Genomic DNA, 16428 nt, shown 5'->3' on the forward strand with positions numbered 1-16428 from the left:
CCACATACAGTAACAGAAGCCGCAGGAGAACAGCGCTGACAGTTAGTCATTGGCAGTGTTGGGGAAGCTACTCTGAAAATATACCAAGCTACCAATTACTTCACACCGGAATAAGTTACATTAAATCTACCCTTAAGAAAAATAGATTTTTACTAAAGTTACTTTGAAAAAGTCCAAACTACATCCAAATTACTTCATGAAAAAGTCTCATATGTAAATCTGAAGTAATACACTACAACTTGCAAGAACATGTCACTTTGGGGTCATATGTTAACAGAATGTCCAATTTAGCCTACTTAAAAACAAATTAAACTAAGTTCAAGTGAGAGTTAGGCATGTCTGATTCCGAAATTAAAAGAAAGTTCTGGTCTACTACACCCATATTTATTTAAGTGTGTAGTTCCAGTAGTTAGCTACATGGTAAAACAGTAGTGTGTAGTTCCAGTAGTTAGCTACACGGCTACATGGTAAAACAGTAGTGTGTAGTTCCAGTAGTTAGCTACAGCATTTAGTTCCAGTAGTTAGCTACACCGCTACATGGTAAAACAGTAGTGTGTAGTTCCAGTAGTTAGCTACACCGCTACATGGTAAAACAGTATAGTTCCAGTAGTTAGCTACATGGTAAAACAGTAGTGTGTAGTACCAGTAGTTAGCTACACCGCTACATGGTAAAACAGTAGTGTGTAGTTCCAGTAGTTAGCTACACCGCTACAAGGTAAAACAGTATAGTTCCAGTAGTTAGCTACATGGTAAAACAGTAGTGTGTAGTTCCAGTAGTTAGCTACAACCGCTACATTGTAAAACAGTAGTGTGTAGTTCCAGTAGTTAGCTACACCGCTACATTGTAAAACAGTAGTGTGTAGTTCCAGTAGTTAGCTACACCGCTACATGGTAAAACAGTAGTGTGTAGTTCCAGTAGTTAGCTACACCGCTACATTATAAAACAGTAGTGTGTAGTTCCAGTAGTTAGCTACACCGCTACATGGTAAAACAGTAGTGTGTAGTTCCAGTAGTTAGCTACACCGCTACATTGTAAAACAGTAGTGTGTAGTTCCAGTAGTTAGCTACACCGCTACAAGGTAAAACAGTATAGTTCCAGTAGTTAGCTACATGGTAAAACAGTAGTGTGTAGTTCCAGTAGTTAGCTACACCGCTACATGGTAAAACAGTAGTGTGTAGTTCCAGTAGTTAGCTACACCGCTACATGGTAAAACAGTAGTGTGTAGTTCCAGTAGTTAGCTACATGGTAAAACAGTAGTGTGTAGTTCCAGTAGTTAGCTACACCGCTACATTATAAAACAGTAGTGTGTAGTTCCAGTAGTTAGCTACACCGCTACATGGTAAAACAGTACCTCTACATGGTAAAACATGTATTAACTACTGGAAACACTACCTTAATTATAATTTTGTTCAACTACCACCAAGCTACTGCAACATTTAGTTACATTACTAACTGAACTATAGGGTTTGACCAAAATCGAAAAAACACACATTCTCACGCAACTCCTAATTGCTGCAAAGCTCCAAAGCTGCACAGTTTTGACCAGCTAAATTACTGTTTGTGTTCCAAAGGAAACACAGAGAGAGAAACAGAGCATTCTCCAGTGATTAGTAATCTTGGATGCTGCTGGACTCGCTGGCCTCGTCAGTCCTCACTTGGATTTCTACGATTTGAAATCATCTGTGCAGCTTTCAGCTTTCTGGGACCACTCTCCGCTTCTGCAATGACTTCATGACGAGTGTTACAGGAAAATTTGCCTGAAGTGAGAGAAGTCAGAGCAAGTTATAATTGTTTTGAATGATGACTATTAGTGACATCATATTCTAATAAAGGATATGAAGTACTCTGCAACACTGTTGTGGTCACATCCTGTTATGCAGAAGCAGACTGTGCTTCATGTTTAGCATATAGCAGTGGAAAGCCCCCAAAAGACTGGTCAAAGACTCCAGACACCCATAGACTGTTCTCTCTGCTACCGCATGGCAAGCGGTGCCGGAGCGTGCAGTCTAGGACTAAAAGGCTGCTTAACAGATTCTACCCCCAAGTCATAAGACTACTGAACAATTCATCAAATAGCCACCCAGACTATTTACATTGACACCCCCCCCCTCTTTGTTTTTACACTGCTGCTACTCACTGTTTATTGTCTATGCATAGTCACTTTACCCCTACCTACATGTACAAATTACCTCGACGAACCTGTACCCCCGCACATTGACTCGGTACCGGTACCCCCTGTATATAGCTTCATTATTGTTATGTTATTTTATTTTGTAACTTTTTATTTTTTGCTTTAGTTTATTTAGTAAATATTTTCTTAAATCTATTTCAAATCAAATCCAATTCTATTTGTCACATGCGCCGAATACAAAAGGTGTAGACCTTACCGTGAAATGCTTACTTACAAGCCCTTAACCAACAATGCAATTCAAGAAATAGAGTTAAGAAAGTATTTCCTAAATAAAGTAAAGTAAAAAAAATATATAAAATCAAAAAGTAACACAATAAAATCAATTGTTGTATCGATAGCCCTAGAAAATGCTCTCTCCACTTCGTGTTCAATTTCTTTGCGGTGACGTCCAGGAAGGGTCTAATTGCCATATATTTTCAGTTAATATGCAAATGTTTACCCATTGTGTATGATGGAGTTGCATAGTTTGTCCTTTGTTGATTTATTGGTATAATAGGAGATAGGCTGTCTGACAGTGGGCTCACATAGAAGTCGGCTTTGGGTTTTTAATAGAACGGAGGAATGTAATAGTCCTGCATAATTTATCCATAAATGATGAATTAGCTCCCCCATCTCTCCCACTCTCTCCCTCCTGTAGGTCCCTCTCTCTCCCACATAGCTCCCTCTCTCTCCCCTCTCTCCTCTACTCCTCCCTCCTGTAGGTCCCTCTCTCCCCCACATAGCTCCCTCTCTCTCCCCTCTCTCCCCTACTCCTCCCTCCTGTAGGTCCCTCTCTCCCCCACATAGCTCCCTCTCTCTCCCCTCTCTCCCCTACTCCTCCCTCCTGTAGGTCACTCTCTCCCCCACATAGCTCCCTCTCTCTCCCCTCTCTCCCCTACTCCTCCCTCCCATAGGTCCCTCTCTCTCCTCTCTCTCCCCTACACCTCCCTCCCGTAGGTCCCTCTCTCCTCCACTCATCTTTGTCTCTCCCATTCCTCCTCGTCTATCCCCCCACTCCTCTCCCCCTTGCTCCATCTCTTCCCCAGTCTTCTGAACTCTCTAAAGTCTCGACTAATGTCATCGTATCCATTCCGTTCTGCAGATATTAAAGCAGTCCTGTACAGAGATCCTGACAGTGGAGCCTTCCAGTGTCTGTGTGAACCGTAAGTGTTGTTGTTGTTTGTGGGAATGTGAAGTGTTGCATCGTGGGCACTCCCAGCTCAGGGCCTGTATTTATGTTCCATTGCTGGTCATATAGAGACTGCTGTCCTGTGTTTGTGTGTCCTTAGTGTTGTTCAGTGTGTGTATGTGTGTCTGTCTGTGGGTGTGTGTGTGTGTGTGTGTCAATGTGTATGTCTGTGTGTGTGTGTGTTTCTGTGTTTGTGTGTGTTTGTTTCTGTGTTTGTGTGTGTCTGCGTGTGTCTGTGTGTGTCTGTGTGTGTCTGTGTCTGTTTGTGTGTGTCTGTGTGTGTTTGTTTGTGTGTTAGTGTGTTAGTGTGTGTGTGTGTGTGTGTGTGTGTCTGTGTGTGAGTGTGTGTTTGTTTGTGTGTTAGTGTGTGTTTGTGTGTGTGTGTGTGTGTGTGTGTGTGTGTGTGTGTGTGTGTGTGTGTGTGTGTGTGTGTGTGTGTGTGTGTGTGTGTGTGTGTGTGTGTGTGTGTTTCGTCCCAACTCCCAACTATCTCCTCTATTTTGTTTACATAACAGAGTCGTTTGACATCGTGCTTCGAGGGAACGGCTTCTCTGTGGGAAGAGGCAACGACGGGGTCGTCTGTAGCTTCATGGTGGGCCAGCAGATCTACAGTAAGTAAACACACACACACACACACAAACCATATGGTACCTACTGTATTGCCATCTAGAAGAGAAACACAAGCAGGATGTAGCGGTGTGGTTGTGGCTGTGTATCTGGGTGATGTCTTTTCCTGTTGGGAATATGCAGTCTGTTCTGTCAACAAATAGACTTCTCAGGAAGGGAACTACATTGGAAGGGAACTACATTGGAAGGGAACTACATTGGAAGGGAACTACATTGGAAGGGAACTACATTGGAAGGGAACTACATTGGAAGGGAACTACATTGGAAGGGAACTACATTGGAAGGGAACTACATTGGAAGGGAACTACATTGGAAGGGAACTACATTGGAAGGGAACTACATTGGAAGGGAACTACATTGGAAGGGAACTACATTGGAAGGGAACTACATTGGAAGGGAACTACATTGGAAGGGAACTACATTGGAAGGGAACTACATTGGAAGGGAACTACATTGGAAGGGAACTACATTGGAAGGGAACTACATTGGAAGGGAACTACATTGGAAGGGAACTACATTGGAAGGGAACTACATTGGAAGGGAACTACATTGGAAGGGAACTACATTGGAAGGGAACTACATTGGAAGGGAACTACATTGGAAGGGAACTACATTGGAAGGGAACTACATTGGAAGGGAACTACATTGGAAGGGAACTACATTGGAAGGGAACTACATTGGAAGGGAACTACATTGGAAGGGAACTACATTGGAAGGGAACTACATTGGAAGGGAACTACATTGGAAGGGAACTACATTGGAAGGGAACTACATTGGAAGGGAACTACATTGGAAGGGAACTACATTGGAAGGGAACTACATTGGAAGGGAACTACATTGGAAGGGAACTACATTGGAAGGGAACTACATTGGAAGGGAACTACATTGGAAGGGAACTACATTGGAAGGGAACTACATTGGAAGGGAACTACATTGGAAGGGAACTACATTGGAAGGGAACTACATTGGAAGGGAACTACATTGGAAGGGAACTACATTGGAAGGGAACTACATTGGAAGGGAACTACATTGGAAGGGAACTACATTGGAAGGGAACTACATTGGAAGGGAACTACATTGGAAGGGAACTACATTGGAAGGGAACTACATTGGAAGGGAACTACATTGGAAGGGAACTACATTGGAAGGGAACTACATTGGAAGGGAACTACATTGGAAGGGAACTACATTGGAAGGGAACTCTCTCTCCAAAGTTATTTCTGATTCTTCAGCTGTGGATTAAAATAGCTTGCAGTTATTTTCTTCTAGAATGATCTTTATCTAAAACAGGAGAATTACTGTTCACACTTCTTCCTGTTGTGCCTTTACACACACACACACACACACACACACACACACACACACACACACACACACACACACACACACACACACACACACACACACACACACACACACACACACACACACACACACACACACACACACACAAACACACATCTCTCTCATTCCAGAGTGATGTGCCTAGCAGGCCTGTCCTGTCTGTGCCAGTGGTTGTGACATGGCTACTGACTGACTAGCAGGTTGTCCACAATGTGATTCCACTCAAAGACAAGATGCCTTCACGTGTTTTATATCTGCACACAAAGCATTCCCCTGGACAGGGACGCTTGGCAGGTGTCAGTCAGTAGAGAATATTTAGTCTGTCAGCAAACCTAATCTAGATGGCTGCTACTCTTCCTAATCTAGATGGCTGCTACTGTTCCTAATCTAGATGGCTGCTACTGTTCCTAATCTAGATGGCTGCTACTGCTCCTAATCTAGATGGCTGCTACTGTTCCTAATCTAGATGGCTGCTACTGTTCCTAATCTAGATGGCTGCTACTGTTCCTAATCTAGATGGCTGCTACTGTTCCTAATCTAGATGGCTGTTACTCTTCCTAATCTAGATGGCTGCTACTGTTCCTAATCTAGATGGCTGCTACTCCTCCTAATCTAGATGGCTGCTACTGTTCCTAATCTAGATGGCTGCTACTGTTCCTAATCTAGATGGCTGCTACTGTTCCTAATCTAGATGGCTGCTACTGTTCCTAATCTAGATGGCTGCTACTCCTCCTAATCTAGATGGCTGCTACTGTTCCTAATCTAGATGGCTGCTACTGTTCCTAATCTAGATGGCTGCTACTCCTCCTAATCTAGAGGGCTGCTACTCCTCGTAATCTAGATGGCTGCTACTGTTCCTAATCTAGATGGCTGCTACTGTTCCTAATCTAGATGGCTGCTACTCCTCCTAATCTAGAGGGCTGCTACTCCTCCTAATCTAGATGGCTGCTACTGTTCCTAATCTAGAGGGCTGCTACTCCTCCTAATCTAGATGGCTGCTACTGTTCCTAATCTAGATGGCTGCTACTGTTCCTAATCTAGATGGCTGCTACTGTTCCTAATCTAGATGGCCGCTACTCCTCCTAATCTAGATGGCTGCTACTCCTCCTAATCTAGATGGCTGCTACTCCTCCTAATCTAGATGGCTGCTACTGTTCCTAATCTAGATGGCTGCTACTGTTCCTAATCTAGATGGCTGCTACTGTTCCTAATCTAGATGGCTGCTACTGTTCCTAATCTAGATGGCTGCTACTGTTCCTAATCTAGATGGCTGCTACTGTTCCTAATCTAGATGGCTGCTACTGTTCCTAATCTAGATGGCTGCTACTGTTCCTAATCTAGATGGCTGCTACTGTTCCTAATCTAGATGGCTGCTACTGTTCCTAATCTAGATGGCTGCTACTGTTCCTAATCTAGATGGCTGGTACTCCTCCTAATCTAGATGGCTGCTACTCCTCCTAATCTAGATGGCTGCTACTGTTCCTAATCTAGATGGCTGCTACTGTTCCTAATCTAGAGGGCTGCTACTGTTCCTAATCTAGATGGCCGCTACTCCTCCTAATCTAGATGGCTGCTACTCCTCCTAATCTAGATGGCTGCTACTGTTCCTAATCTAGATGGCTGCTACTGTTCCTAATCTAGATGGCTGGTACTCCTCCTAATCTAGATGGCTGCTACTGTTCCCAATCTAGATGGCTGCTACTGTTCCTAATCTAGATGGCTGCTACTGTTCCTAATCTAGATGGCTGGTACTGTTCCTAATCTAGATGGCTGCTACTGTTCCCAATCTAGATGGCTGGTACTGTTCCTAATCTAGATGGCTGCTACTGTTCCTAATCTAGATGGCTGCTACTGTTCCTAATCTAGATGGCTGCTACTGTTCCTAATCTAGATGGCTGCTACTGTTCCTAATCTAGATGGCTGCTACTGTTCCTAATCTAGATGGCTGCTACTGTTCCTAATCTAGATGGCTGCTACTGTTCCTAATCTAGATGGCTGCTACTGTTCCTAATCTAGATGGCTGCTACTGTTCCTAATCTAGATGGCTGCTACTGTTCCTAATCTAGATGGCTGCTACTCCTCCTAATCTAGATGGCTGCTACTGTTCCTAATCTAGATGGCTGCTACTGTTCCTAATCTAGATGGCTGCTACTGTTCCTAATCTAGATGGCTGCTACTGTTCCTAATCTAGATGGCTGTACTCCTCCTTTTCCTTCTCCCCTTCTCCCTCTCTCTCTGCCCCTCTACCTCTAATAATTCCCCTCTTTACCCCCTCTCTCCTCTCCTCTTCCCCTCTCTACCCCTCTCTATCCCTCTCATCTCCTCTCTACCCCTCTCTCCTCTTCCCCTCTCTACCCCTCTCATGTCCTTTCTACCCCTCTCCGCCTCTCTCATTCCTTCTCTATCCCTCTCATCTCTACCCCTCTCTACCCCTCTCTCCTCTCCTCTTCTCCCTCTCTACCGCTCACTTCTGTCCACATCTTCCTCGCTCTCTGCCCTCTACCTCTATCACTTCTCCTCTTTACTCCTCTCTCCTCTCCTCTACCCCTCTCTTTCCCTCTCTCCTCTCTACTCCTCTCTTTCCTGCTCTACTCCTCTCTCCTTTCCTCTACCCCTCTCTTTCCCTCTCTCCTCTCATTTTCCCCTCTCTTTCCCTCTCTCCTCTCTATTCCTCTCTTTCCCGCTCTACTCCTCTCTCCTCTCCTCTACCCCTCTCTTTTCCCTCTCTCCTCTCTATTCCTCCCTTTCCCGCTCTACTCCTCTCTCCTTTCCTCTACCCCTCTCTTTCCCTCTCTCCTCTACTCCTCTCTTTCCTGCTCTACTCCTCTCTCCTTTCCTCTATCCCTCTCTTTCCCTCTCTCCTCTCATTTTCCCCTCTCTTTCCCTCTCTCCTCTCTATTCCTCTCTTTCCCGCTCTACTCCTCTCTCCTCTCCTCTACCCCTCTCTTTTCCCTCTCTCCTCTCTATTCCTCCCTTTCCCGCTCTACTCCTCTCTCCTTTCCTCTACCCCTCTCTTTCCCTCTCTCCTCTACTCCTCTCTTTCCTGCTCTACTCCTCTCTCCTTTCCTCTATCCCTCTCTTTCCCTCTCTCCTCTCATTTTCCCCTTTCATCCCATTTTTTCCCCGATGACAAATGTCTGCCATTTATACATCTTTAGAAATGTGGCCTGTGTTTGTGTGTGTGTGTGTGTGTGTGTGTGTGTGTGTGGTGTCTGTCTGTCTGTCTGTCTGTCTCTGTCTCTGTCTCTGTCTCTGTCTCTGTCTCTGTGAGGTAGTGTACAGGGGGCTCATTCAATTCTCTTTTCCAGATAGGAAGCCAAGCATTGTGCAGAACGATTATCTCCTGTGTCCTGCGCCGGTGCTGTATGAAGTCGGACAGTAAGTAGTCAATGGGAAGGTGGTTCTATAAAGTGTGTGTGTATTTTGACCCATAATCTGACCAAAAACAGGCAGCCACAACAGAGTTTATATATAGCATAGGCTGTTCCTCTCTCATGTCATAGGTTTAATCCTCAGCAGCAACCCCTGATATTGATGTTCTCTTTAATTCAAATCTTTAAAAAAAAGTATGATTACAATAGCAGTTGGAAAACGATTTGGTCCTGAATGTATCGCAAGAATCAAACTCAGGAAGATTATTTGCGTTCGATAAGATTGATAGATCTTATAGCGAGTTGATCTTCTCACAATCCAGACAGGTAACACCATCTCCAATCATCCACTCAGATTATAATCCAGACTGCTGGTGATAACATGCTTCGCACCATTGTCCTGTGGTATTCAAGTTTCAATGTAGATGTAACCTTAATTATAGAGTACACTGGACCAGGGGCCGTATTCACAAAGTGTCAGAGACGGAGTGCTAATCTCAGATCAGTTTTGCCTTTTCGATCGTTTTTAAAAATTTTTTTAACTAGGCAAGTCAGTTAGGAACAAATTCTTATTTACAGTAACGACCTAGGAACAGCGGGTTAACTTAATATTCTAACTTAACAGCGGGTTCAGGGGCAGAACGACAGATTTTTACCTCGTCAGCTCGGGGATTCTCCACACTCTCCCCATTTAAATAATTCACCATGCTACTGTGACAATCCCAACCCCCCCCCCCATCCCCCACCTGCATCATGGAACGTCTGAAAGTTCTGTCTCCGACTCCGTCCATCTGTTTGCCTCCGCTTCGTCAGAAGGACCGATGTCACTGTTGAGTCGAAGCTAGCCGGGGGGTTAGAACGATAGCAGGGGGGAGGGAAAAGCCGGTAAACAGTTGAAGAATGACTATAGAGAATAGATCTCTTTGTGTTCTCTGGTTTGGTCTACAGCGTGGCTTTGTGTTATGTATGTACTGTAAGAGCATTGGCATGTTTCAGGCCTGGAACGAGGGCATCTGTCCTTCCACCATATAACCCCAGCTCCAGCTGTTAAATTGAGCCAGGGTTATGTCTGTATAGATGGGAGATGAGAGGGTTGAGTTGAGGTTATGTCTGTATAGATGGGAGATGAGAGGGTTGAGTTGAGGTTATGTCTGTATAGATGGGAGATGAGAGGGTTGAGTTGAGGTTATGTCTGTATAGATGGGAGATGAGAGGGTTGAGTTGAGGTTATGTCTGTATAGATGGGAGATGAGAGGGTTGAGTTGAGGTTATGTCCGTATAGATGGGAGATGAGAGGGTTGAGTTGAGGTTATGTCTGTATAGATGGGAGATGAGAGGGTTGAGTTGAGGTTATGTCCGTATAGATGGGAGATGAGAGGGTTGAGTTGAGGTTATGTCTGTATAGATGGGAGATGAGAGGGTTGAGTTGAGGTTATGTCTGTATAGATGGGAGATGAGAGGGTTGAGTTGAGGTTATGTCTGTATAGATGGGAGATGAGAGGGTTGAGTTGAGGTTATGTCCGTATAGATGGGAGATGAGAGGGTTGAGTTGAGGTTATGTCTGTATAGATGGGAGATGAGAGGGTTGAGTTGAGGTTATGTCTGTATAGATGGGAGATGAGAGGGGGAATGTAATGCTAGAGGTAGAATGAGCAGGTGATCATTCAGGGATCACTCTAAGACTCTGTAAAGACTGACACACTTTCCCAGGGAAGACATGGCTGACATGGCTGACCTGGCTGACATGGCTGACAAGGCTGACCTGGCTGACAAGGCTGACATGGCTGACCTGGCTGACATAATGGCTGACCTGACTGACAAGGCTGACCTGGCTGACCTGGCTGACATAATGGCTGACCTCTCCTTTTGTTACAGGAGATCTCTAAACTGGAATGTAGAGAAAGACCTGGGGGTTCAACTAGTATTTGAAATCATTATTTTTCTGGGCTTGATTTAGCTTGCCTGTCTTAATGGACCAATAAGAATAGTCCCAAAATGGTAAACCCTGCCCATTTGGCACTCCAGGCAGGCTAAAGTAAACACTCAAAGTATTTGAAAGATTTCAAGTAGTATTTGAACCCAGGTCTGGTCATTGGAGATCTCTGAACTGGGACGTGGAAACTTCTCTTTCCCTCACACTCTAGTGGTCTCCTTGTCTAGCGGCTTCTTGTCAGAGTGCCTCATCGTTCGACGTGACGCTAAGCGCTAGTGATGCGATACAGCTGGACCAGCTGACACCGGAGCCACTAATGGATTTCCAACTTTTTCCTTCAAGTTCGGAGAAATTTAGGAGGGTGAATTATTCAGGGTTAAACATATTGCGAGGAGGCCTGTCCCTAAGTTGTGGAAACGTTCACTCTGCAGAAGGACGTGATGCAGATACAGCCCCTCCTAAATGTGTTCCACAACAATAGTAAAAGTCACACACAGCCCCTCCTTAATCAAATCAAATTGTATTAGTCACATGCGCCGAATACAACAGGTGTAGACCTTACAGTGAAATGCCGAATACAACAGGTGTAGACCTTACAGTGAAATGCTGAATACAACAGGTGTAGTAGACCTTACAGTGAAATGCTGAATACAACAGGTGTAGAGACCTTACAGTGAAATGCTGAATACAACAGGTGTAGTAGACCTCACAGTGAAATGCTGAATACAACAGGTGTAATAGACCTCACAGTGAAATGCTGAATACAACAGGTGTAGTAGACCTTACAGTGAAATGCTGAATACAACAGGTGTAGTAGACCTTACAGTGAAATGCTGAATACAACAGGTGTAGTAGACCTTACAGTGAAATGCTGAATACAACAGGTGTAGACCTTACAGTGAAATGCTGAATACAACAGGTGTAGACCTTACAGTGAAATGCTGAATACAACAGGTGTAGTAGACCTTACAGTGAAATGCTGAATACAACAGGTGTAGTAGACCTTACAGTGAAATGCTGAATACAACAGGTGTAGTAGACCTTACAGTGAAATGCTGAATACAACAGGTGTAGACCTTACAGTGAAATGCTGAATACAACAGGTGTAGTAGACCTTACAGTGAAATGCTGAATACAACAGGTGTAGTAGACCTTACAGTGAAATGCTGAATACAACAGGTGTAGTAGACCTTACAGTGAAATGCTGAATACAACAGGTGTAGACCTTACAGTGAAATGCTTACTTACGAGCCCCTTAACAAACAATGCCGTTTCAAAAAATACAGATAAGAATAAGGAATAAAAGTAACAAGTAATTAAAGAGCAGCAGTAAAATAACAATAGCGAGACTATATACAGGGGGTACCGATACAGAGTTAATGTGCGGGGGCACCAGTTAGTTGAGGTAGTATGTACATGTACATTGAAGTGACTACGCATATCTGATAACAACAGAGAGTAGCAGGTGAGTAAAAGAGAGGGAGAGAGGGGTGGGGGGAAAACAATGCAAATAGTCTGGGTAGCCATTTGATTAGGTGTTCAGGGGACTTATGGCTTGGGGATAGAAGCTGTTTAGAAGCCTCTTGGACCTAGACTTTGGCGCTCCGGTACCGCTTGCCGTGTGGTAGCAGAGAGAACAGTCTATGACTGGGGTGGCTGTAGTCTTTGACAATCTTTAGGGCCTTCCTCTGACACCGCCTGGTATAGAGGTCCTGGATGGCAGGAAGCTTGGCCCCAGTGATGTAATGGGCCGTACGCACTACCTTCTGTAGTGCCTTGCGGTCGGAGGCTGAGCAGTTACCATACCAGGCAGTGATGCATCCAGTCAGGATGATCTCGATGGTGCAGCTGTAGAACCTTTTGAGGATTTGAGGACCCATGCCAAATCTTTTCTCCTGAGAGGGAATAATATATTCCACAATACCAGTAAAAGCCAAGTCACAGACACAGCCCCTCCTTAACGTATTCCACAATACCAGTCAACGCCAAGTGGACAGAAACAAAATCATGTGGCGTACTCATTTTTAAATGGACATAAATCATTTAGTTATTCACCCTTTTTCGTGATATCCAATTGGTAGTTACAGTCTTGTCCCATCGCTGCAACTCCCGTACGGACTCGGGAGAGGCGAAGGTCGAGAGTCGTGCGTCCTCCGAAACACAACCCACTGCTTCTTGACACAACGCTCGCTTAACCCGGAAGCCAACCGCACCAATGTGTCAGAGGAAAAACTGTGCAACTGGCGACCGAATTCAGCGTGCATGCGCCCGGTCCTACACAAGGAATCGCTAGAGCGCGGATGGGACAAGGACATCCCAGCCAACCAAACCCGCCCCTAACCCGGACGACGCTGGGCCAATTGGGTTTCCAGGTTGCGGCCGACTTTGACACAGCCTGAGCTCGAACTCAGGTCTCTAGTGACTGCGATGCAGTGCCTTAGACCGCTGCGCCACTCAGGAGGCTGGTATTAACGCTTTACAGTCGTGGGAATAGGCCTATATGGATAGGGTCAAATGTAAATGATTTTTTTTTTTTACAGACGAAATGTGAAAAGCATATGCGTAACCATGATAGCAATTGAAAGGGAACAGTTTGGAGATAATGGGGAAATTATTAGACCAAAGGTGAGGACATACTGTAACAGTTCACCTGATACAAGACTGAATTTAATTCACAATAAACAAACATAGTCTCATTCTGTTCACAACTACCCAGGATATGACACCATGTCATCTTGTAACTGTACATCTAACATAGTGATCATAAATGGTGACACTGTTTTAGTACATGAGTTTTATGATATGGAAATGTGAAGCGCACATTTGGACTGGGTGTTTGGCTTGCTTGTGTCACACCCTGGATTGATCTTGGCTTCCTTGTGTCACACCCTGGGTTGATCTTGGCTTGCTTGTGTCACACCCTGGGTTGATCTTGGCTTGCTTGTGTCACACCCTGGGTTGATCTTGGCTTGCTTGTGTCACACCCTGGGTTGATCTTGGCTTGCTTGTGTCACATTTATTATAATCCTCAACGTCTCATCTTTCAAAATAGATAGTCCTCATAATTAACAGCATTTCCCTCAATCAGACAACAAAAACAGAGCAAAAGTTGAGTAATTAGCGATAGGGATGGGGACCAATTCTTGTCGCGTGAGGTGCTCAAGTTCAGAACGTCTGTCAGTCAAAACCCATACAGAGCAGTGAAGCACAGAGCCTGAGCTCTGACCTCATCTATAGCATGTTACTGTACAGCCACTGAGCTCTGACCTCATCTATAGCATGTTACTGTACAGCCACTGACCTCATCTATAGCGTGTTACTGTACAGCCACTGAGCTCTGATGTCATCTATAGCATGTTACTGTACAGCCACTGAGCTCTGACATCATGTATAGCATGTTACTGTACAGCCACTGACCTCATCTATAGCGTGTTACTGTACAGCCACTGAGCTCTGATGTCATCTATAGCATGTTACTGTACAGCCACTGAGCTCTGACCTCATCTATAGCGTGTTACTGTACAGCCACCGAGCTCTGACGTCATCTATAGCATGTTACTGTACAGCCACTGAGCTCTGACCTCATCTATAGCGTGTTACTGTACAGCCACTGTCCTCTGACCTCATCTATAGCATGTTACTGTACAGCCACTGACCTCTGACCTCATCTATAGGATGTTACTGTACAGCCACTGACCTCTGATGTCACCTATAGCATGTTACTGTACAGCCACTGACCTCTGACCTCATGTATAGCATGTTACTGTACAGCCACTGAGCTCTGACCTCATCTATAGCATGTTACTGTACAGCCACTGACCTCTGACCTCATCTATAGCATGTTACTGTACAGCCACTGAGCTCTGACCTCATCTATAGCGTGTTACTGTACAGCCACTGACCTCTGACCTCATCTATAGCATGTTACTGTACAGCCACTGACCTCTGACCTCATCTATAGCATGTTACTGTACAGCCACTGAGCTCTGATGTCATCTATAGCATGTTACTGTACAGCCACTGACCTCTGATGTCACCTATAGCATGTTACTGTACAGCCACTGACCTCTGACCTCATGTATAGCATGTTACTGTACAGCCACTGAGCTCTGACCTCATCTATAGCATGTTACTGTACAGCCACTGACCTCTGACCTCATCTATAGCATGTTACTGTACAGCCACTGAGCTCTGACCTCATCTATAGCGTGTTACTGTACAGCCACTGACCTCTGACCTCATCTATAGCATGTTACTGTACAGCCACTGACCTCTGACCTCATCTATAGCATGTTACTGTACAGCCACTGAGCTCTGACCTCATCTATAGCATGTTACTGTACAGCCACTGACCTCATCTATAGCATGTTACTGTACAGCCACTGACCTCTGACCTCATGTATAGCATGTTACTGTACAGCCACTGAACTCTGATGTCATATATATCATGTTACTGTACAGCCACTGAGCTCTGATGTCATATATATCATGTTACTGCTTGTCAGTGCGAGTGTAAAGGGCTACTTGTGGAAATAGGAAAGGTGACATGATGAGTGAATTTGAGGTCAGGTCTATTTCAAATCCAGTGCCATAGCAGCGGACAGGAGGACAGAGGGTCCTGCTCATCTGTTGGAGTTACAGGAGGACAGAGGGTCAGGTGGCAGCTCATCTGTTGGAGTTACAGGAGGACAGACGGTCAGGTGGCAGCTCATCTGTTGGAGTTACAGGAGGACAGAGGGTCAGGTGGCAGCTCATCTGTTGGAGTTACAGGAGGACAGAGGGTCAGGTGGCAGCTCATCTGTTGGAGTTACAGGAGGACAGAGGGTCAGGTGGCAGCTCATTTGTTGGAGTTACAGGAGGACAGAGGGTCAGGTGGCAGCTCATCTGTTGGAGTTACAGGAGGACAGAGGGTCAGGTGGCAGCTCATTTGTTGGAGTTACAGGAGGACAGAGGGTCAGGTGGCAGCTCATCTGTTGGAGTTACAGGAGGACAGACGGTCAGGTGGCAGCTCATCTGTTGGAGTTACAGGAGGACAGATAATCAAAGGCAGAGCCCAGGGCTAAACCCACAGCACAGAGCTCAAACACACACACACACACACACACACACACACACACACACACACACACACACACACACACACACACACACACACACACACACACACACACACACACACACCCACCTTCCACCCCCACACACGCTTTCATCCTCCACACACACCTACATCTTCCACACACACGTTCAACACCCACACACACACACGTTCAACCCACACACACACACACACACGTTCAACCCACACACACACACACACACACACACACACACACACACACACACACACACACACACACACACACACACACCCACACACACACACGTTCAACCCACACACACACACACACACGTTCAACCCACACACACACACACACACACACACACACACACACACACACACACACACACACACACACACACACACACACACACACACACAACCAGGCAAACACTCCAACCAGCCAATAGACAGTGTTGTACATATATCTTCATTTTTTTTGGCGTTTCAGTCGTTCCGTTTCCTGCTCCTGGGTTCTCATGAAAGATAATGGGTAATGGGATGTGGTGTAACAGACATATGGAAATAGCTCTGCCGTTCATCATTAGGGTTTTAATGGCACCGTTTTGGCCTCCTCCACCTCTTGTTAAATAAGTCATAGGGTCTGAAATGGCACCTTATTCCCTATATAGTGCACTTCATTTGATCAGGGCCCAGCCAAACGGCACCTTATT

General features: G+C 45.2%; 1 protein-coding gene across 1 annotated transcript in view; it reads left to right on the forward strand.

Annotated features, from left to right (window-relative positions):
- LOC106585928 (anthrax toxin receptor 2) overlaps positions 1 to 16428 on the forward strand; it is a 119093-nt gene that overhangs the window by 13110 nt on the left and 89555 nt on the right. The window contains exons 7-9 of the mRNA XM_045707090.1: positions 3274 to 3334; positions 3876 to 3971; positions 8640 to 8709. Of these exons, the coding sequence (XP_045563046.1) occupies positions 3274 to 3334; positions 3876 to 3971; positions 8640 to 8709 (227 nt within the window). The remainder of the gene's footprint in view (positions 1 to 3273; positions 3335 to 3875; positions 3972 to 8639; positions 8710 to 16428) is intronic.

Source organism: Salmo salar, chromosome ssa24 (assembly GCF_905237065.1).
Source record: "Salmo salar chromosome ssa24, Ssal_v3.1, whole genome shotgun sequence".
Classification (NCBI taxonomy): domain Eukaryota; kingdom Metazoa; phylum Chordata; class Actinopteri; order Salmoniformes; family Salmonidae; genus Salmo; species Salmo salar.